The sequence below is a fragment of the Grammomys surdaster genome, unplaced genomic scaffold (assembly GCF_004785775.1).
Source record: "Grammomys surdaster isolate TR1022 unplaced genomic scaffold, NIH_TR_1.0 129, whole genome shotgun sequence".
Lineage (NCBI taxonomy): Eukaryota > Metazoa > Chordata > Mammalia > Rodentia > Muridae > Grammomys > Grammomys surdaster.
The window spans coordinates 20,873,425-20,894,937 of NW_021604587.1; the positions used below are offsets into that span (position 1 = coordinate 20,873,425).

A 21,513-nucleotide genomic window follows, 5' to 3' on the forward strand; every position below is an offset into this window, starting at 1 on the left:
CCCCTGGTGAGACAGTACCATTCACACACTTGGATTCTGCACACACATGAACCTCCTGGTGAGACAGTACCAGGCTCCTTTACATCCTTTTCTCAAAGAGTGAAATGCAGAGGAAAAAGAGACAGGTTTTTATTTCCCATCAGTCATTGAACACCTGTCTTTTTTTTTTTTTTAAAGTAAGTATTTTATAACACTAGCTGGATTTTACTTGTTCAAAGTGCTGTCTTGTGTATCTTATGAATGTAGCTGTGCTTTTGAACTAGGTGGCCGCTGGCACCTTGGATGCCAGCACCAAGATCTATGCTGTCCGTGTGGATGCCGTCCATGCTGATGTATACAGAGTCCTTGGAGGCCTGGGCAAAGACACGCCACCTCAGGAAGAGGAGAACCTCAGTGGAGGTACACAGGCTGGGGTCTGGACTGAAGGGGCTTCTTCTAGTGTGTACTGGACAGTATTTGAGTGATGTATCAGGATGAAAACACGAAAATTTGGAAGGCTTTTTTTTTTTTTTTTTTTGGAAGGCATGGCTATTTCCAGAATGTGGTTTTCCATGAGAAAATACAGGAAAATCTAGTTTATTTGCTCCTGTAGAGAATTCATGATGGATGGTTAATTATTTTATATATCTGGAAATTGAACTGAGCCTCATCCGACTGACAGACCTTACACTTGTATTTTGTGGTATGGTTTCTCGGGAGGTTTTACTGGTTGTTAAGGGCCTTTGACAACACTAGTTCCAAAGACTATAAAAGCTTTTAGGAATTAGTTAGGCAAAATTGAGTAAACACTAACGAGGGAGCTTCTGCGTGGTTTTTATTAGATGTGAAATGTATTGTCTAGTAATGCAGTTACTCTGTAGCAGCAGAGTCGATGAGCCTGCTGACTGGAGGGAGTCCCTGTTTAAATTATGACTGCTGTAGAGGGTTTTTAAGAACTGGTGTTACTCCTTCAGATGGAAGTCCTGTTGAAACAGAAAGGATTAAAAAGGCTGCAAAGCCAAAGAAGAAGCAGTCCTGCAAAACCATCGAGCAGAATCTAAGCAACATCAATGTCTCTGAGGCTGATGGAAAGTGTGCGGTGAGGAAGTGTGCGCCTCGTGTGGTCTCTGGCAAATTCAGCAGGACAGTCAGTCGGTAGGGACGGTGTTTATGGCCTGGCTGAGCTTTGAAGGAAGGCTGGATGGATTGGATCATTAACTGCAGACTCAGGACCTGTAGGTCTGGGCTGCGCACAGGAGCACAAGACTGGTTACGATTTGAGAAAGGAGCCAGCAGTGACAATGCTGGCTCTGGGAAGCTGGGTGCATGAGTGGCCCTGGGCAGGAAGGGTGAGTAATGCTCATGGTAGGCGCTATGAAGCTGCCTGGATGGGGACAGCTGAGAGGGTGGAGGTGTAGAGCATGTCCCTTTCTGGGACCCAGGATGCTGAGATGGGGTTTTGAAGACAGCAAGATCACACCCTCCAAGGAAGGCCAGGGAGATACATTTGTGCTGTCAGATCCAATTCATACTTCTCCTTGGAAGCCATATCTTGAAGCATCTGTTCCTGGGAGATCCCAGGTGATGTCCTTTTTTGGCCTCGCACGCAGTTGTCCTGCCCTGTCCCCATGTGTGGGATGTGATCTACCTTTGGGTTGGTATCACGTGATTGTGCCCCTCTTCTCCCTGACCCAGCCTCAGAGGCCCCTCGTAATGTTTGTAGCCGTTTCCCTGTTATTAGCCCTTCTGACTCTGCCTGTCCTTCACCTAGCCATCCTGGTTGGGTTCTCCCAAATCTTAAAAATTCTGTTCAAAGGAACAGTGGTGAGCCAGATGTGGTTTCACACACCTGTAATCACACTCAGGAGGCCGGGGCAGAAGGCTTCTGAGTGAGATGCCAACCTGGGGGTTAGAGTAAGACCCCCCCCCCCCTTCAATAGAAGTCCTCAGAACAAATAGGAAGGATGGAAACCGTGACTGGCTCCATCCCAGTGGCCTGTTACAGCAACAGAATTTGTTGTGATGTCATTTACTGTGCTGGGACTGTTCGATGTAGCCATTTAGGAACTGCCTGCAGCAGGGTGTCTGTCCATGTGTGTTGTAAGTAGAGAGATTGAAAGTCCACTTCTCAACACTCATCCATCTGACTACACACTTGTAGACAGAGCTGTGGATGAGCTTGCATTTTCTGCTGCTACCTGCCGTCATTCTTTGGTTCCCTGTTCTCGCATGCAGGCGGATCCTATGTTTCAGAAGACGGCAGCCTCCTTTGATGAGTGCAGCACAGCCGGGGTGTTTCTCTCCACCCTCCACTGCCAGGACTATAGAAGTGAGCTGCTTTTTCCTTCCGACATGCAGACCGTCTTGTCGGGAGAGCCTCTCGAGTTGCCAGACTTAGGTTTCATAGACATGACAGATTTAAAAGGTGAGTAAAGTCAGCCTTTACCAGGGCATCTTAGTCACTAGAAATGCTTCTCATAGTCATAGGGGCAGTGTGTTTAAGTTGCTTCTCAACACTGAACATTATACAGGTGGCCCTTCTGGAAAGCTACATTGGGTGTTCTTGGGCAATGCCTAGCAATCTACTCTCTTCTTCCTTCTTCTGTGGTAAGGAGTCTAAACAGTAAGCCATCACTGTGTCCGTGTGCCATGGACCTCATCTGCCCACTGTTTACAGCACCCAACTCTGGCACTCACAGGCTCACCTGGAGGGTCCGTATCTGAACTGGGATGCAAGAAAAAGACATCTGTTTAGCTAGAGACAGCTTGTTCTTCTTTGCTCCTAGTTCACAGAACTTTTCAGGACCTGTGGGGGTGTTGTGACTTATTCTCGTGGCAGTTAAGAACTGACCTATGCTGTTAGTAGTTAGTAGTTTCCTGATACTTGTCAGGATTTCAACATCTTCCCCTTACCCCCAGTTCTCTCTCTTTTCTTCTGACCCAGGAATGTTGTAGGGGACAGTGTTAAGGACATGTGCTGCAGTGTAGTAACCGCACATGTTCGTGAGTGCTGGAATTACAGGCTCGCACTGATACTTTCAGTTACGTTCTTTCTATTCTTTTTTCTTTTTTTAATGATATAGCCATTTATTTTTACATATATGAGTACACTGAAGCTGTCTTCATACACCCCAGAAGAGGGCATCGGATCCCATCATGGATGGTTGTGAGCTACCATGTGATTGCTGGGAATTGAACTTGGGACCTCTGAAAGAGCAGTCAGTGCTCTTAACCACAGAGCCATCTCTCCAGCCCCCTATTCTTTCTGTTCTTGCAGAAGTTTTGCTCAGCATAACTGTGCTAGCAATTTGTTTTCTGTGTTTATGCCCTCAGCCAGGGCTCTGATCCTCTAAGATGTGTCATCTGTAGCTACTTTAGTTTCAGACTGAAAAGGAGTACCGTTATGTGATTACCAAAGGACTTAGTGTGCTTTTAAAGAGAGGCTTATGCATTTTCGAGCTACACTTCAGAATGAAACGTCTGTACTTCTGGTTTCTCCTTTGCATTTAGCCTGACCCCACTGTGAGTGCACTTGTGTCTGTGTTAGGAGGTTGGCAGCCAGCCAACATTGAGTGAGTGAGGTGACTGCCTCGCCCTCTGTGTCATTTTAAAGCGGCGACTTTGGCCCCCGTATAATCTCTCCCGTGATCTTGCTGTCCCCCAGCTCCCTTGCAGCAGTGTGTGGAAGACCGCCAGCTCTGCCCTTCCCTGGCCGGGTTCCAGTTTACTAAATGGGACAGTGAAACACATAATGAGGTGCGGTCATCTTTGGGTTTATAAGGACTCGGGGCGTTCCCCAGTGCCTGGTGGTTTCAGTTAGCTAGCCCAAGATCAGTTCTGCCCAGTGGGAACCAAAACTGAGACATGGACTCTATTTATTCAGGAGCACAGAGAATATTTCCCTTGGTACTTGCATAGGAATTCTCAGCCTGGCTGGGAGGGTAGGGCTGTGACCCCAGCAGGACCATCATACAGTTGTGGGTTCTGGGCTCAGCTCTCTATCTCTTCACTTGCTTCCCGAGGGTCGGATTTGCTCTTGAGCATAGTCATCACAGTAGCCTCTGGTCTCCAGCTTCTGTCAGGCTAGAGGCATTTCCTTCTTTTGGGGGTTAAGTCCCTTGGCACACTGTTTCCTGAGAAACTGTCATGTTTAAAGCCTTCCTTTGTGTATTTTTAGCAGGGCCCCCTTTAGCCTACTTACTACATCTTCCAACATAAATGGTCTCCATGGAAAACTCTGTTCTCCAAACATACAGTTAATGAATGCAGATTCCTGTTTAGTGTTTTGCAAAATGTACCTAACACAATGCAGCCTCAACCTGCACTGCACAGTGTAAACTTCCTCCTGAGGGGCTGCTGCTGGCAGGTGGGGCATGGCGGGGGGGGGGGGGGACGGGGACAGGAAAAGGAGAGGCTGAAAATGTGGGTGGTTGCTTTCCAAGGATGAGCTGGGGTCCTGAGAACGGGGACAGCTGGAGAGCCATGTCTTCTCCTTGTAGTCTGTGTCTGCCCTGATGGACAAGTTTAAGAAGAATGATCAAGTGTTTGACATCAGTGCTGAGGTTGACAACGATGAAGAGGATGTCCCTGATGGGCCCCTGGTGGAAGATTTTGCTGACAATGATGATGAGCCAGACACTTCTGCGGCTGGGGATCATGAAGAGTTCCGGAGTTGGAAGGAGCTCTGTCAGGTCCAAAGCAGCCAGTAAGGCCTCCAGGGTCCCAGAAGGTTTCCAAATAGGCCTCTAGCTCCAGTTAGCTGGACTGGTATGCCATGTGGAACACATGGGCTGAGCCACATGGCTGACTCACGGGGTCACACGGGACTTTGCATGTATCCACCTCATTATAAAACTGACAGGCAGCGCTCACTCCCACTCCAAGAGTAAGAGTGAAGTATTCTGCTGGCTAACAGTTGCCTCTAAGCTAGCTGGCAGGAATCGTTAGCTCAGTGGCATTAGGACAGCTAGACTGAAGGGGAGGGGCCCTGTGATGTCAGGAAGATGTGACAGAGATAGCCCCCTAAGAAGGTGCAGATTGGGAAGAGCGGCCTTGAATTGCAGTGTAATATAAATTTTGTTAGTTATATAGAGTTGGGCAAGGGGTATCTGTCACCCAGTATGTTGAAGGATCATTTGGGTGATTGGAGAGTTTGTAAGCCTTCAGGGCCTCTGCACAGCCTCAGGCCGGCTGTCAGGGAGAGAGGCAGGTAGGCTCCTCACACCTTTGGCTGTAAGTGCGTAACCACTGAGAGGGGACCTCAGAGTGCGGGTGGGGACCCAAGAGGGAGGCTCTGAAGCAGTCTTGTTCCATCTGTAGTTCTCGTGGAACTACATACATGAGACCATGACATGCTCTAGGTCCTTGACAGCATCGATCCAATGGCCGGAAATGTGGAGTTTTGTGTTTTAATTTTAAAAATTAGGTTTGAAGCATAGTTTCTTCGGCTTTTGGTTTGTTTGTGTTTTGTTTTTGTTGTTTTTGAGATTCTATAGAGAAAACCAATCTGCTTTTTTACAGCTTTTTTTGCTTACCCTGTAGACTGTGCCTTAAGGATTCATTCTCAGCTCAGTACCAGTACAAAACCACTGTCAGACAAGACTAAGATTTCACACATCACCTTTATCCTCACAGACCAGCAGAGGGGCCTGAGGAGAGGGTTTCCTCAGACACCAAAGCTGCCAAGCTGAACAGGCCTCCGTGTGTGTAAAGTGGAACATCTTTTTCACTTTTAGGAGGCACTAAGGCAGCGTCTAGGGGTCATAATCAGTAAACAAATGGAAACAAGACTATCACGTTGTATAGCAAAATCCATACGTGTGAGAAGGCCCACGTCTGGGATTCAGACAGTTGCATCCGGCTCTCAGCTCAGGCATCCTTTGCTTATTTTTTGAGACTAAACATCATTGTGTAGTCTAGGCTGATCTCAAACTCAAGATCCTCCTGCCTCATCCTCCCTGTGCATGCCACCATACTCACTGCTGTTTTCCTGGTGTGTGTAGTGAGTTTCAGGCTCTCCAGAGCTATTTAGGGACCTGCCTAAAAACACACAAAATCCTTGACTTTTCTACCTGTTTTCTTGTCTCTCAGATGGGTATAGTTGTAGCCACTCAACAAATAGAAATTTAGTGGCTTCGTTTGTTTGTTTGTTTCTCTAGACAGAGTCTCACTGTGTAGCCCTGGCTGTTCTGGAATTTACTCTATAGACCAGACTGACCTCGAACTCACAGAAATCTGCCTGCCTCTGCCTCCAGAGTGCTGGGATTAAGGCATGTGCCACAACCACCCAGCTAACTCGCTGGTTTCTTAATGAAGTTTTTGCTTGGACTTACTCTTAGAAAGGCTGCTTCTGGAACTGGAGAGTCCCAGTGGCTGTTCACAACCACCTGTAATTCTAGCTCCACGGAATCCATGCCCTCTTCTGGCCTCGAGAGGCACCAGGCATGTATGTAATTCATGTAGGCAAAACACCCATACATATAAAATAAAATATTAAAAAAAAAAAACTGAAAAAGAAAGAAGTGCTTCTTTGTGGTAGAGGGGGTAGCTAGCATTTCTTGCTTCATCAGCTTCTTTACATGTAACTGTATGGTTTATATTCCATGCAGTATACATGGACAAATGATTTCATATATGTTACAGGGAAGAAATTATTTCCCTTGGGGACAGAGACATCCAAACTATGAGCTCCTTTTTATCCATGAAACCTGGGGAATACTCCTATTTCAGTCCCCGGACAATGAAGATGTGGGCTGGACCAGATCACTGGCGTTTTCGGCCTCGACCCAAGAGTAAGTCATTGTGGGTGGGACTTGAAGAGAGTGCAGTGCAGCAGCACATGCTGTCTGCAGTCTGCAGGGAGCGGGGAAAGCTGCTGCTCTCTGCTCTTTGCATCTCCTGAGGAGGAGCTGAAGCAGGGGAGCTGAGCCAGCCTCTGGCTGTACAGTCCGTGGTCAACTGCTGAAGAGGCAGTTAGCATGAGGGGCAAGAGTAAGGTTTAGAGAACAGGGCTCACAGCCTTACTCTGCTTCCACATACCAGCATAACTTAAATTGTAGGAGTGGCATGAGGAAATCCCCTCCAGCCTTCCACAAACGTTAAGTTTAGATGGGCAGGAGGTGTGATTCTACCACTGTAGTGGTGTGTAGCTGCCATAAATGCTACCTTAAGCTTGACAAGGCCATTGGTAGCCATTGGTAGATGTGAAATGAAAATAATGCTGGCACAGAGCTGAACAGTGTTATAAACTGTGTTTATTTCTGCAGAAGATAATAACTCCTGCACAGAGAACAAAAAGAAGAATGCAAAGAAAGACTTTGAAATTAATTTTGATGAGGATATCGATTTTGATGCATATTTTCAGAAAACAAAGGTTTGTGCCAGATATTCCTGCCCTTCTTAGATGACTGCACTCCTTGCCCTTCCAAACAGGCTTTTCCAAAAATCCCTGTGCAAGCTGAGTGGGCGGCACACACCTTTAATCCCAGCACCGGGGGGTGGGGTGGGGGGGGGCAGAGGCTGGCAGATGGCTACATAAAGAAACCTTGTCTTGAAAAACCACCACCACCACCACCACAAAATCCCTCTACAGCCTAGTACGGTGGTGCAGGCCTTTAATTTCTCTCTGCACTCAGGCAGAGGCAGTGGCTCTCTGAGTTCAGACTAACCCAAGTTTTAGAGAGACCCACAACAAAAGAAAAAAGCAGAAAGTTATTGTATATTTCAGTCTTTGCTTTTTAGAAATAGGGTCTTATGTAGCAGGCTGCCCTCAGACTTGCTGTATAAATGAGGCTGGCCTTCAATTTCTGTTCCTCCTGCCTGTACTCCGCAGTGTGCCACCGTGCCTAGCTAGAACTTTAACTGGTGTAAACAAATACTCTGCTCTCCCTCTCAGTCCTTGAGGGACCATTGAGAAACAAAGCCAGTGGCGGGGTCAGGAACGTTTAGAGGTTTAGATAGGGCAACACCATGTAGCCCAGTCTCCTGCCCTCTACAGCCCAGGCTGACCTTGATCTCGTGTCAGTGTGCCTCTGAGTACTTCAGTTAAATGTGTCTACTCTCATACCCAGTACACACTTCATCATACAGAGAGTTGCAAGTAGTGGAGCAATGCCCAGATCCTTCCTAAATGCCTTAAAGTGATATTAATCATTGTTGCTAAGATTTTTTTTTTCTTTTAAAAAACAAATAGGTTGCTACCACTCTGACCAAGGCCACTTTGGAGAACCAGAATTGGAAAGCCACCACTCTGCCCACAGATTTCCATTATGAAACTGATAATCTGGTCCGGCTTCACCTCAAACCAGGCATCAGGGTAAGACGGTACCTCCCTTCCTTTAAGCTCTTGTGGCTGCCAGGCCCGTAGATGGCCTGTGTGGATCGGGTGGCTTGTCCTGTTGCTGTTGGGCAGCACCTCGGAGGAGAGGAGGGTGTCCAGGAGGGGATCACAGAGAGCAGATGGTGAGGCAGAGCTGAGGACAGAGACTGCAGAGCCCTCATTGACTCTGAGAGCTCCGCCTGGGTTCCAGCCCATCTCAGGGAGCGCTCCGCCTGGGTTCCAGCCCAGCTCTCATAGGTCCACTCTTGCACTGGTTTGTGTCTGTTCCTCTGCAAGAGCTTAAGTTCTTTTCCTCTCTTTGTGGTCCTAGGGATTGAACTTTACTAAGCAGCATGTTATAGCTTTTGTTTTCTTTTGTAGCTCAGGCTGGCCTTGAATTCGCTACATATTCCCAATTTGCCTCAGTCTCGGACTCCTCATGCTTCAGCACTTTGAAGGACCAGGATTCCAGTTGTGCACCACTGTGTTTAGTCACCATACAGTTTCAACGATAGGCATATATTTTCCTGAATTCACTGATATGCCCCCTATAGCCATGATTATGAACCTTGCAGTAGGATAGCCAAGATGGTAATTTGTGTATTCAGAGGTGAAGGTGATAGAGAAAGCCATCATCATATTGTAGGGCCTGACTTTGATTGTTTGATTTCCCCAACCCCAGTCAGTAGTGGATTTTCTACAAATTACTTTTGTTTCTTGTTCCTGGCCCCTCCTCACCTCCCACCCAGGAACAAGCTTGCACATACACAAAGAAGGGTTACACAGTGGAGAAGAGCTTCATGTGACATTGGAAGCAGTGGAAGAAAGTTGGGGATTTCTTTTTCCTTTTTTTCTTTTTGGTTTTTTGAAACAGTATTTCTCTGCATAGTAGCTCTGGCTGTCCTAGAATTAGCTCTGTAGGCCAGGCTAGCAACCCACAGAGATCTATCTGCCTCTGCCTCATGAGTATGAAGATTAAAGGCGTGTGCCACCACTGCCTGGCTAGTGGGCCATTTCTTAACTCACTAAATGTTTGATATTGTTTTTGAATTTGTATTATAAAAATATTGTTTTAAGGGGTTGATTTTAGAATTGTATTAGAGTAGTCAAGATAGTGTTGCAAGTTAATCCATCTCCCGCCACACTCCCCTCAACCCAGACGTATTCCAAGGATAGATGACAGGGTAAGAGCTCCGATGTTTGAGGGCTGTGGACACTGAGCACTCCCAAGGGGAGGCACAGTTCTGTGAGCTGTGGAAGGCTAAATGAGAACTCAGGGATAAGTAGGGAAAAAGCTAGATGCTTCTTTCTTTACTGTGTAGTGAGCAGTGCTTGCCACCCCAGCAAGGGGTGTATGCCTTTATTTTTTTTATTTGTGCGTGCACATGCGTACTCGTGTATATGCTGGGACAGATGTAAATGTTGGGTGTCTTCCTTGTATACCCTGTGTGGAAACATACACATGAGTACCACAGTGTGTGTGTAGAGGTCAGGGGATAACTTTGAGGAGTCAGTTTTCTTCTACCATATTGAACCTGGGGATTGACCTTAAGTTGTCAGGCTTAGTGGCAAGCAGCTACACCCACTGAGCATGCTCCTAGCTTTTTTCTGAGACAGTCTCTCACCTCACCCTGTAATCACCAATTAGATAAACTGGCTGGCCAGCAGAGTTCTAGGACTCATCTCTCAGTTTTCCTGAACTGGTTAGACGTGGGCAACCACACTTGCTTTTTTACATGGAAAAAATGGAGCTCCAGACATAGGCCTTGTGTTTGCAAGGCCAGCACTGTATTGACTCCTCACCCCAGCCTCAGTAGGCTGCATTTAAGATAAGGAGTTCTTGGCAGGTTGTTCAAGAACAATTGAGTTTCTTTTAGAAAGCTGTAGACAGGTGGCCAGCCTTTGTTTTTTAAAGTAAAACTGCAGAAGATGCAATTTCAGATCAGAGTAGGAAGTGCTTTGCTTTGGGGGGGTGAGTAGAGGCTCTGTGTCCTGTACCTTCTGTTGTTCTGTGCAGTAGAGACTTGGTTAGACTATGTAGCCATTTAGGCCCCTCACTGTAGGGTCATGTCTTTCTAAAATGAGACTGAATAGGAAACAGTCTTGTCATCCCCAGCTTCGTCCAGCAGCTGCTTTTTTTAGAGATTTCTTCTTGCACACCCCTCTTCTATTCTAGTCACTTAAGATGGGCCAGAACCAGAAGGCAAAGACTGAGCACTATGAGGAAATTGAAGACTATGATTACGACAACCCTAACGACACCTCCAACTATTGCCCTGGACTTCAGGTAAGGGGAGAAGAGCTCCTGCCTCTTCCAAGTGGAGGGTGATCTCTTCCCTGGTTTCTGTTACCCTCTGTCTCAGTATATACCAGTGAACAGTTCTGAGGAATGAGCTCAGTGTGGCCACTTTACTCATACTCCAGGTGCAGGAAGCAGTGGGCAGGCTCTGTGTGATGGTTTGTATTCGCTTGGCCCAGGGAGTGGCACCATTAAGAGGTGTAGCCTTGTTGGAGTAGGTGTATCACTGTGGGTGTGGGCTTTAAGACCTTCCTCCTAGTTGCTTAGAAACAGTCTTCTCCTCGAAGCCTTCAGATGAAGATGTAGAACTCTCAGCTCCTCCTGCACCATGCCTGCCTGGATACTGCCATGTTCCCGCCTTGATGATAATGGACTGAATCTCTGAACCTGTAAGCCAGCCCCAATTAAATGCTGACTTTATAAGAATTGCCTTAGTCATGGTGTCTGTTCACAGCAGTAAAACCCTAACTAGGACACTCTGCTAATGAATAGTCTCTGGCCTGCACAACACAGCACTAATCTTGGCTATTGCGGGATTTCAAAGGAATAGAACTATACTTCTTGTTCATGGGAGCTAGTATTTTGGCTGTGAGACAAAACATGTAAGCATGTGAAAGTGGTGTGGTCTCGTAGGGCCAAGAACTGTCTGGAGGTACCTACCTATCGGGAGGACTTGTACAAGCCATTCCTCATCTTCAGACTTGGTGGGCACTGATAATTTGTTTCTCATTGTGAGTCTCCTGAAAGGAAGAGCAAATGGAAGCAGTGGGGAGGAGGGCAGAGCCTCCTGTGACCCTGCATGCCAGGAGGACAGAATTGGACAGTCATATGTTCTGTTTCTTTCCTTACTGTGGGGAGAGACTGTTGTGTTTTAATGAAAATTTAGTCTGACCTCTTGGCTGATGTTTCTCTAACCTCAGTGCCTGTAAGGACCAGCCAGGGGACCTGTTTGGAGTTCTGCCCTACCGCCTGTCTCACAGTTCTTACCTGTTCTCTCAGGGCTTGGTTCTGAGAATGACTTTCTGTGGACTGAGACTGTAGACCAGCATGAATCAAGCCAGGGGTTTGCTCCCCAGAACCTTATAAACCAGGTGTCCTAGTTACTGTTCTATTGCTTTGAAGACACCATGACCGTGGCAACTCTTATAAAGGAAGACATTTAATTATGGCTGGCTTACAGTTCAGAGGTTTAGTCCATTGTTAGCATCGTGGAAAGCATGGAGACGTGCAGGCTGATGTAGTGCCACAAAGGTAACAGAGTTCCATATCTGGATGGCAGGAGGCAGGGAGAGAGTCGGGGAAGGGGGGAGACCTACATTGTGCCTGGCTTAAACTTCTGAAAACCTACCCCTGTGACACACTTCCTCCAACAAGGCCACACCTGCCAATAGCGCCATTCCCTATGAGTATATGAGTGGAGGCATTTTTATTCTAAGCATTACACTGGGTGTGGTGGGACACACCTCCCAGTCAGGAGGTAGAGGAAGGACAGTCAGAAGTTCCAGCCATCCTTTGCTACAAGGGAAGTTTGAGGTCATTTTGGGATTCATGAGAATCTATGTCCAAAATATATAAAGTCATTGCTTCTGTTACCAAATTAGATAGTACCTGAGATTTCCTGTACTGTTTTGGGGTGATAAGGATGGAACCCAATACCTCACATGTAATGCTCTATGCTAAGCTACATGTCCAGCCCCTGTTCTGTGCTCTTGTTGGGCAAGGGATACAAGCTTTGCTCTAGTGTTTTGGAAATGCTTTCTATAAAATGAAATATTCATCTAGCTACTAAGCAAAGGGGACACTGGTCTCTGTGGTCATTGCGCTCTTTAAACTCATGCTTCCGAGGTCTCAGGCCAATAAGAGATTCCTCTCTCTGTAGTAGGGTTTATGTGAAGCAGGAGGAAGCAAAGCGAGCAGGCCACGTTGGGGCTCTGCTTTCTTTGTGTACATCGAGTCTTTCCGGTGGTCTCTAAGCTCCATTGACAGCATCTGCCAAACTTGAAGGATTGTTTCCTTGCCCAGGCTGCTGACAGTGACTGTGAAGAGTCAGACGATTTATTTTCGGGACCAGTTGGGCCCCTTGACCTTGAATCTGATCCAAAGACTACACAAGAGAATGGTCACATTTCTCCTGAAAGCCAAGAAGCAGATATCACAACTTACGGAGAGTCAAACTTGGTGGCGGAACCTCAGAAGGTAAGGAGGAGACAGCAAGGAATTGTGTGGCTTCCTGATTATCTCTTAATGCCTCTCAGATGTGAGTTGTATCAGCCTACACGCCACCTGTTTTCCGTTTCCCTCTTAACCTGTTGTCTGAGTTTTCACGAAGGGTCGCACTGTATAAACTGCTCACTGGTTAGTTACTTGCCATCGACTACTTAGGTTATATGGAAGGACATCTTTCCAAAGACCGTATTTTATCTTAGAAACTTTTATTTACTTTTACAGTGTTGAGAATCAAACTCAAGCCATAAGTAGGAGTGGATTGGTCACGCCAATAAAGTACACGAATGAAGGCTGTAGCAGAGAGCCTTGCTGTGGGCTTCTGAAAGACCTTGGCCAGGTTCAGTTCATGTCATGTGTTACACACCTGACGCCCTATCCCAAGAGCCGGGCTGGGTGCTACCCGTTTCATCTATTCATCTCTTACACTGCAATTCTTGGTCTCAATCTAAATATCCTCTGATTAAAAGAAGTTAGGATCTGGGAATTTAGCTTTGTTGGTAGAGTGTTTATCTACCATACACGAAGCCCTAGGTTCAATCCCCTGCACTGACTCCTTAAATTCTGGCTCATTAAAATTGGGCATGGTAGTACATACTTGTAATGCCAGCAGAGGATCTAAATAGTAAACCCAGGCTAGACTTGGCTACTGAGACTGTCTTAAAAAGCAAAACAACAAAGTTCAAAAGGTAAAAACAGAAAGAAATGCGACCTTTTTGCAGGGAGCTCCTAGTGTTCGCAGAGGAAGCTCTGTGTGTGAGGTTGAGACTGGCTGTCCTTTTTGCTTTTGTTTTTGAGACAGGGTTTCACTTAATAGCTTTGACTGTCCTGGAACTCGCTCTGTAAGCCAGGCTGGTGTCTAACTCACAGAGATCCAGTTGCCTCTGCCTCGGAGGGCTGGCATTAAAGGTGTGCGCCACTATGCCAGGCCAGGATTCCTCCTTGATTTCCAACTTTTTCACTCCAGACTTCTATTTTACAGTAAATTGGTAGCGAATGCTTTTCTTCTGCCTAATTTTGCTTTGTTACATCTATTTCAGGTGAATAAGATAGAAATTCATTATGCCAAGACTGCCAAAAGGATGGATATGAAAAGGCTGAAGCAGAGTATGTGGAGTCTGCTGACAGAGTTTTCTAGAAAGGAGGCTGACACAGAGGTAACAGCATATATGCTCCTTAGGTCCCCAGTGTGTAAGAGGGGACAGCTGATGTCTGAAGCTCATGATCCCTCAGTGTGGTCCATGCCCCAAAGCAGAGAGATGTGGTCCAAGTTTAAAACAGACATCATGCCTTGAAAGAGGAGACTGTCCCAGCAGAGGAGTGGGCAGGCCGCATGGAAGCTGATACACGGTCCAGCTGACGCCCTGGCTACTCTCTCACCTTTATCATGCTACCTTGGCATCAAGTGCTTTACAGTCCTGACGAGCATTTGGAGTACTTACCCAGTAGCAACGTAACTTAAAATACGACCTTTTCAAAGTCTTATGACTACCTTACAAGTGTCAGAAAGTGTTTACGATTTGAGCTGGTGTTCTGATTTGGATGTCGATTCTCAGCAGGAACACTGGAGAAATAATCACGCTGCCAGATTTCTTCTCCTGAGAGTAAAGCCAACCCTGACTAAGTGTTCAGACCTAGAACCCTGATTAGCTGTTCAGATCCATCGGGCTCTACAAACTCCATTCTTGCTTACACATTTTGCTGGCTGTACATTGAAATTCATAGTTATCTAGGACTCTGAGCTGTGTGGTCTTGGATATGTCAGAGAAAGCCTCAGTCACCATGTTAGTGTGTGCACTGTAACAAACAGCAGAGACCCTCACCTCAAAGAAAGGCATTTACCTTGGCTGAGTTTTAGAGGTTTCAGTCTGCAGTGGGTTGCCACCCTTGCTTTGGTCTTGTAGTCGTACTTCACAGAAGCACAGAGTAGGGTCTAATCACTCATATCATGGCTAGAATATGAAAGAGTGAGCGAGGGCATATGATCCACTACCCACAGTCACACCTTGGTGAATTCCAGTAACTCAGCCTGGTGTGCTGGCTCATGCCAGAGCCAGGTAGACCTCTGTAAGTTCAAGGCCAGTCTGGTCCACGTAGTGAGTTTTAGGACTGCTAGGACTACATAGAAACTCAAAAGCAAAAACAAAACAAAAATTCTTGAACCTCTTAAGATTGTCAGTGTGGGGAAACAAACTAAGACCTCCTCCTTAAGGTCTTCAGAGATACCCAAGAATTTATCTTTGCTTCATTCAATACACTTTTTTTTTTAAAATGGGATTTACAGTTTTGTAAGTTTCTGTTCTTTCAAACAGAAACTTAAGTATTCAAACCATAAATATGCTTTGTTTTTTTTGTTTTTGGTTTTTTTGGTTAGGCAAACCACACTGACAATGGAAAGGAAGAGGCCCCTGAGAAAGTGGTTGATGAGAAGAAACTCAGTGGGCTCACAAAGGACCTGCAGACAAGGTGCGTGCTGACAGACATTGGGCTGCCCTGTCCCCTCTGAGCCCTGGCCAACTTCTTGGTGGGACTTTCAGCATGATGGGCCATTGTCCACATCTTACTGTATATAAACACTTGAAGGAGCTGCTCTCTGTCCTGTGTATGGATAAGCTGTAAAAAACCCTTCCCTGTTTGAGTGGCTGGAACAGTCTAGGAAACATTTCCAGACACAAACTGGAAAAACCTGCTTATGAATGCATCTGCTTATAAGGCCTTGGAAGTCTTGTTCCTCAGTAGTCTTTAGTTGTGTGTGTGTGAGTCACACACAACTTGATGGAGGAGCCCTGGTCTCTGGGTTGCATGACCTACTCTGCGCTTGCCCCTTTCTTTCCAGGCTGCCCTCGCTCATGGCTCAGAACCTCTCCATACCCCTGGCTTTCGCCTGTCTCCTGCATTTAGCAAATGAAAAGGTAGGTCATCTAAGTAAGGATGGGGGCATCTAAATCATCCTCTCTGCCAGTTCACTAGAGCTTTTATAGCAGATCTTCCAAAGGTTGCCACATTAGTGGGTAAGAGCACATACTCCTCTTCAGCTCCCAGCACCCATATTGGGCAGCACACAGCTCTTATAACTCCAGCTCAGGGAGCTCTGACTCCCTCTTACACACACACACACACACACACACACACACACACACACCACAGACTCACACGAATAAAATAAAATTTTTTTTTTTTTCCTAGACAGGGTTTCTCTGTGTAGCCCTGGCTGTCTTGGAACTTGCTCTGTAGCCCAGGCTGGCCTCAAATTCAGAGATCTGCCTGCTTCTGCCTCCTGAGTGCTGGGATTAAGGTGTGTACCATCACCATCACCCAGATCAATAAAAATAAAGATCTAAAAAAAAAAAAAAAAAGCTGGGCAGTGGTGGCTCATGCCTTTAATCCCAGCACTTGGGAGGCAGAGGCAGGTGGATTTCTGAGTTTGAGGCCAGCCTGGTCTACAGAATGAGTTCCAGGACAGCCAGGGCTATACAGAGAAACCCTGTCTCGAAAAAAAACCAAAAAAACAAAAACAAAAAAAAAGCCCATGAGGTCTAGAGTGGCAGACACACAGCATCTGTCTGTGGTTATGGCAGTAGAAGTATTTCTGTGTGGTTCCTGATAGAAGCTCTGAGGCATCTGTCATGCCAGCAACCTAAAGAAAGACTGAGAAAAGCTGAATAACTGACTAGGGTACTCTTACCACCTTGACAAGAAAGAGTGTACATAGTGGCCATTGAGACCCATTTGGAGTAGGAGTGTGAAGCCCCTGCTCTGCAGCTCTGCCCTGTTCCCTAGTGATGGCGAAGGTTTTAGTGGCTTGACTCCCTCTTGCTGCAATCAGGTCTCCCCTGTAGAGGCCTGGATATCTGAAAATGCAAGATAGCCACAGCCCGTGCGCTGTCAAGCTGATACAGGATTGGACTTGGACCGTTTTGACATTTCCTAAGAATTCTGTGATAACTCAGAGCTTAGCACCCCCAAGGAAAATGTTCCCCGAAACACTTCATCCCAGACCTTGTTCTTTTCTCCTTTAGTCCCTCCCACGTGGACCCTCTCCACCATTGCTGTGTGGTGGGGCTGAGGAACGGATGGCTGTCCTTCTCTTCCCTCTGCCTCCATAGCCAGCAGCATACAACTGATTGGCCAAACTGGAACCACCACTGCTGCACCCCCACCCCCACGCTAGAGATCAAACTTAGGCTTTACGTATGTTAGACAAGTGTTCTACCACTCAGCCCAGTCCCCATCTCAATAGCTTCGAGAACCTGAGCTATAACATACCAGGAAGACAAGTTAGGGAAGAGGGTGGGGTGGATGCTGAGTGCTGACGGGTCTCACCACTGCACCTTTGATGGGATCATCTCTTGGCAGTCAGCTAGTTCTAAGAGAAAAGCTGCCTGAAGTTGAGAGAAGTATGATATGGCACTGAGCAGCTGTCGGGTGTAGCAGCTCGGGGGGTGGAGTAATGGCCTGTGGGTGTACGTGGACATGTTAGTCTTCTGTGGGAGTTCTGTTAACTGAAGCAGAGGCAGAGAAGGATCCTTGTGTTTCCCCTACACTTGGCAAGGCCTGAGAAGCAGCTTTGTGCAAACTGTACTTGCCACAAGATGATTCTCCTTATACTGATGAAATAGCTCATTCTCTGTAGTCATCTTGTCACCTCAACTGAAGTTTGTCTTAGGATTCTGTTCTCAAGTCTATCAAAGCCTGTGTTTCTTTTCCCTCAGAATCTGAAGCTAGAAGGCACAGAGGATCTTTCTGATGTTCTGGTGATGCAAGGGGACTGAGTCCACTTTGAGACGTCTGCAGCAGGAGGCCCATTGCTTCCTGGTGGCCGTGGAGAGGTGATAGGCTTGTAGTGTGACTATAGCCAACCACCACAGTGCTGGTTCTCTGCCCCTCTTGCCACTTCAGTCTGGATGCCACACTCTGAAGCTCCATGCTGTTGGAAGGTCTCACATGGGTAACATCCACCTCCGAGAGGGGAGCTTTAGTCTGGAGTATAGACAGTCTGATCTTTATATGGATGTGCTTCTGGTCACTTTCTGTGACCTTTCTACTTTCCATCTGTACTATGGAGAATAGTTTCTTTGTAGCCTCTTACTTACTGTCTTTAAAGAATTCCCTCATCTATGTACATAAAATTTATCATTTTTAAACTTGTAAGTGTATATAATACCCCAAAATAAAACTATTCTGATACAGCGTCTGAGCGCCCAGTAAACACTCAGTATCAGCATCACCCCTGGTTATTTCCCTCAGCTTTTCAGGAGGCCATGCCCATGAAGGCCAGGGTACATAGGGCAAGAGGAAATAGAACACCTGTTTGGAGATCAGATCTGTATATAGGCACCTATGGATTCTGTGGGAGGGGTGGCAGTAGCGAAGGTGAGTAGCAAAGGTGATAGAAGTGTTCTCTTGCCCTCCTGTGACTTAACTTAGCCTTGGCCCCACTGTCGGGAGCACACCAAGTTAATGAGGACAACACAGAAGGGGCAGGTGGCTTCAGGGACAGGCCTTAAGCTGATGCATCCTGAATCTCTTGCAGCTACTTTGCTGCTGTGTTGCTGTAGTCACAGGCTGAACAGTAACTCCCCAATGTTCCTCCTTATATACTTTGATTTTTCCATTCCCTGTCACCAGCAAGTTCTGACTCCTGTTGCCTGGCCTGGAAGACTGCAGAGGCCTTCCTGTCTTCTATATCCACACTGAGGGGCTGAGACCACTCATTCATCCCCACAGAACCAGTCACGCTCCTAGATATAAAATGTCTTCTTGTACCTTGGGGAAATGAACAAAGTTTGCTTGCAGTATGCCTTGGGTCCCTGTCACTCACTGTCCAGGTCAGCATCTAGGATGATGGACAAGAAGCTAGAGTGTGCAATTAGTAATTCTTACTTATAAGTTGCTCTAACTCAAAAGGCAGTCCTTTCCTCTGTGGCTTCATGGAAAGACAGAAATAGTCTATTCAGGTTAGGCACCAATGCTAGACCAAAGAAACAATGTCCCACTTGATGAAGCAGTATCAGCTTAGGGAAGCATAATGACAAAGGCAGCTACCTCAAGCCTACCCAAGCATGGATGACAGCTTACAGGGTATCCCTGCTGCTCCTGCTTGCCTGCAGGCAGCTTCAGCAGTCTAGCAATTGCCCTGCTTATGTGTGGCAGGGCCTTGTGAGTCAGGTAGTGGTACCATGAACCTCCCTTCTCTCACTACAAGGGAATGTTTCAACATGGAGGAAAGAGCCACACATCCCAAACATGCTTTCTAAATCATGTTCAAAGTGGTGCCTGCTTTTCTCTGCTCCATCTGCATGTTTCAGAGATTATGATTTAGTGAGCAGTCTGTCCCTGTGCTGTGGGCAAGTGCTTCCCACACCAAAGGTACCAGCCCTGGCTCAGCTGTTAGTCTCTGGGTGGGACTGGCCATGCCTTCTCAGCCATCACTTCTCTATAGCAGGGAGTCTGAAGTTTCTCCGTTTATGGTACCTTTTCACCCGAGACATTTTTACATGTTTTTACAATTGCATATATGGGATATAATGCACAAGTCAAACATTCTCTTATAATACATTTAAAACAACTCAGTGAGACGAGGACACTTCTTAAGTCTAAGTGTGCAGGTATGGCTGTGTATCTCTTAATGGCTCAGAGGGTTAAGATGCAGTCAGATGCCCTCTCTCCCCATGTAGCCCTCTCTCATGATGAATGCCTACATTGGGAGGATCCCAGGCACTCTATCTCGCACCCTGGGAGCTGCCTTGGGATGGTTCCAGCATTCACGCAGGACCTAAACCATTTCCCAGCATCTCTCCTGACTACTACTCTTTTCACTGTCCACACACTTTGATCTCTTCATTCACACAGTCACCACCAAGTTCAGACACCTATCACCTGTGTGGATGACAGCAGAGCCATCCTTCCTGACTTCCATAATACTCCCCAGTCACAACCACTATCTTTTTTTTTTTTTTTTTTTTTTTTTTGGTTTTTCGAGACAGGGTTTCTCTGTGTAGCTCTGGCTGTCCTGGAACTCACTCTGTAGACCAGGCTAGCCTCGAACTCTCGAACTCAGAAATCCGCCTGCCTCTGCCTCCCAAGTGCTGGCACAGCCACTATCTTAAAAACACAACTCTAGACACGTCTGTCTAAGTCATCTGTGTCCTCAGCTTGAAGAAAGCTTGAAGATAGCTACACTATCTGGGTTGAGAAGGTCTTATGAGGCTGGGGCCCATGTGTCCAACCCCAGCTTCCTGTGCTTGCAGAACAAGTACCAACCACAGGGATAGGCTCCCACCTCTGGGTTACAACACCTTGGAACCTCTGCACTAACTGCCAAGATGCCCTCCCTCACCAATTCTGCATGGTCACTGTCTTAGTTACTATCCTACCGCTGTGAAGACACTATGACCAAGGCAAGTTGTGGTTTTTGGGTCTCTACCCTGGCTGTTTTGGAATTCTTATGTAGACCAGGATGGTCTTGAACTCATAGAGATCCACTTGCCTCTGCTAACCTAGCAATGGGTATAAAGGTATGCATCACTATGTCTGGTTTAAACTGAGAACTTAGATCTTACATCTTGATCTGTAAGTTGGAGACAGACTGGATCTGGGGTAGATCCATTCCTTGTCCCCAATAGGCTTGTAGCCATAGCATATTGCAAAATGCATTCAGTCTAACTTCAGAAGTCTCCACAGTCTTATCAAACCTCAAAGCCCACACCCAGTGACAATGTGGGGATGTGACAGCCAGCCCTAACTTGATGGCACTATGTTATTGCTTGCCTAAAAATAAACTGCTCAATCCCAGACATTAACATTCTCAGACCTGGATGATAGTTCACACAGGTCCCCTGTGATAGCTAAAGAAACGTACTATGGAGCCAGGCATTCCTCACTTGATCTTAGCCAAAAGGCCAAGAAGCAATGAGCCAGGCATTCTTTGAGGGCTGTTGACCTTTTGCTCTGGGAGGGCTGGGAGATTCTTGTGCCCCCCCCACCCTCCCCCCACCCTCTACCCCCCCCCCCTGCGCTTCCCTTCTTCCTCTTGCTCAAAGGTTTATTTATTTATTATATGTAAGTACACTGTAGCTGTCTTCAGATACCCCATAAAAGAGCATCAGATCTCATTACAGATGGTTGTGAGCCACCATGTGGTTGCTGGGATTTAAACTCAGAACCTCTGGAAGAGCAGTCAGTGTTCTTAACTGCTGAACCATCTCTCCAGCTCATGCCCCTTATCTTAAATAGAGTAATGGGCTGTGAGGTATTAAGAGCTGCCTTCCTTCAGTAAAACTTGTTTATCACTGTGGGAAAAGAATGACATAGTCTTTTTATTACTGTGTATCAGAAAAGAAAGCAACAACTGAGGGAAGTTGAGCAATTTTCCTGTCCGGCTGTGGATTCTATGGACAGTTGTAATATACACTTTTCTGATGTCCACTTTTAAAACCCCATCTTACCCCTCTTCTGCACGCTATGCTGTTTGGCTCTAAGACCACTGTCCTGCTCCTAGCAGCAAGAATAAATTCATTAATCCACATTTGAATTGAGTATAAGTCTGTGGTCTTTCCCAGACCCAGTGGATATGAATGCCATGAGACACAGGCCACACTTCCTAATCTTTCCCAAAGGTTTGACCAGCCGTGGCCCAAGCATTCAAGACATACGAGCCTATGGGGGTCATTTTCATTTAAACCATCACATTCCA

General features: G+C 46.6%; 1 protein-coding gene across 1 annotated transcript in view; it reads left to right on the top strand.

Moving 5' to 3' along the window:
• Ncaph (non-SMC condensin I complex subunit H) overlaps positions 1-18,033 on the top strand; it is a 26,362-nt gene extending 8,329 nt beyond the window's left edge. Inside the window, exons 5-18 of the mRNA XM_028755834.1 lie at positions 264-399; positions 954-1,078; positions 2,215-2,404; positions 3,644-3,735; positions 4,479-4,684; positions 6,622-6,770; positions 7,245-7,351; positions 8,171-8,293; positions 10,473-10,583; positions 12,618-12,791; positions 13,859-13,975; positions 15,193-15,284; positions 15,655-15,730; positions 17,531-18,033. Of these exons, the coding sequence (XP_028611667.1) occupies positions 264-399; positions 954-1,078; positions 2,215-2,404; positions 3,644-3,735; positions 4,479-4,684; positions 6,622-6,770; positions 7,245-7,351; positions 8,171-8,293; positions 10,473-10,583; positions 12,618-12,791; positions 13,859-13,975; positions 15,193-15,284; positions 15,655-15,730; positions 17,531-17,590 (1,758 nt within the window). The 3' untranslated portion in view covers positions 17,591-18,033. The remainder of the gene's footprint in view (positions 1-263; positions 400-953; positions 1,079-2,214; positions 2,405-3,643; positions 3,736-4,478; positions 4,685-6,621; positions 6,771-7,244; positions 7,352-8,170; positions 8,294-10,472; positions 10,584-12,617; positions 12,792-13,858; positions 13,976-15,192; positions 15,285-15,654; positions 15,731-17,530) is intronic.
• Positions 18,034-21,513: the final 3,480 nt, after the last annotated feature.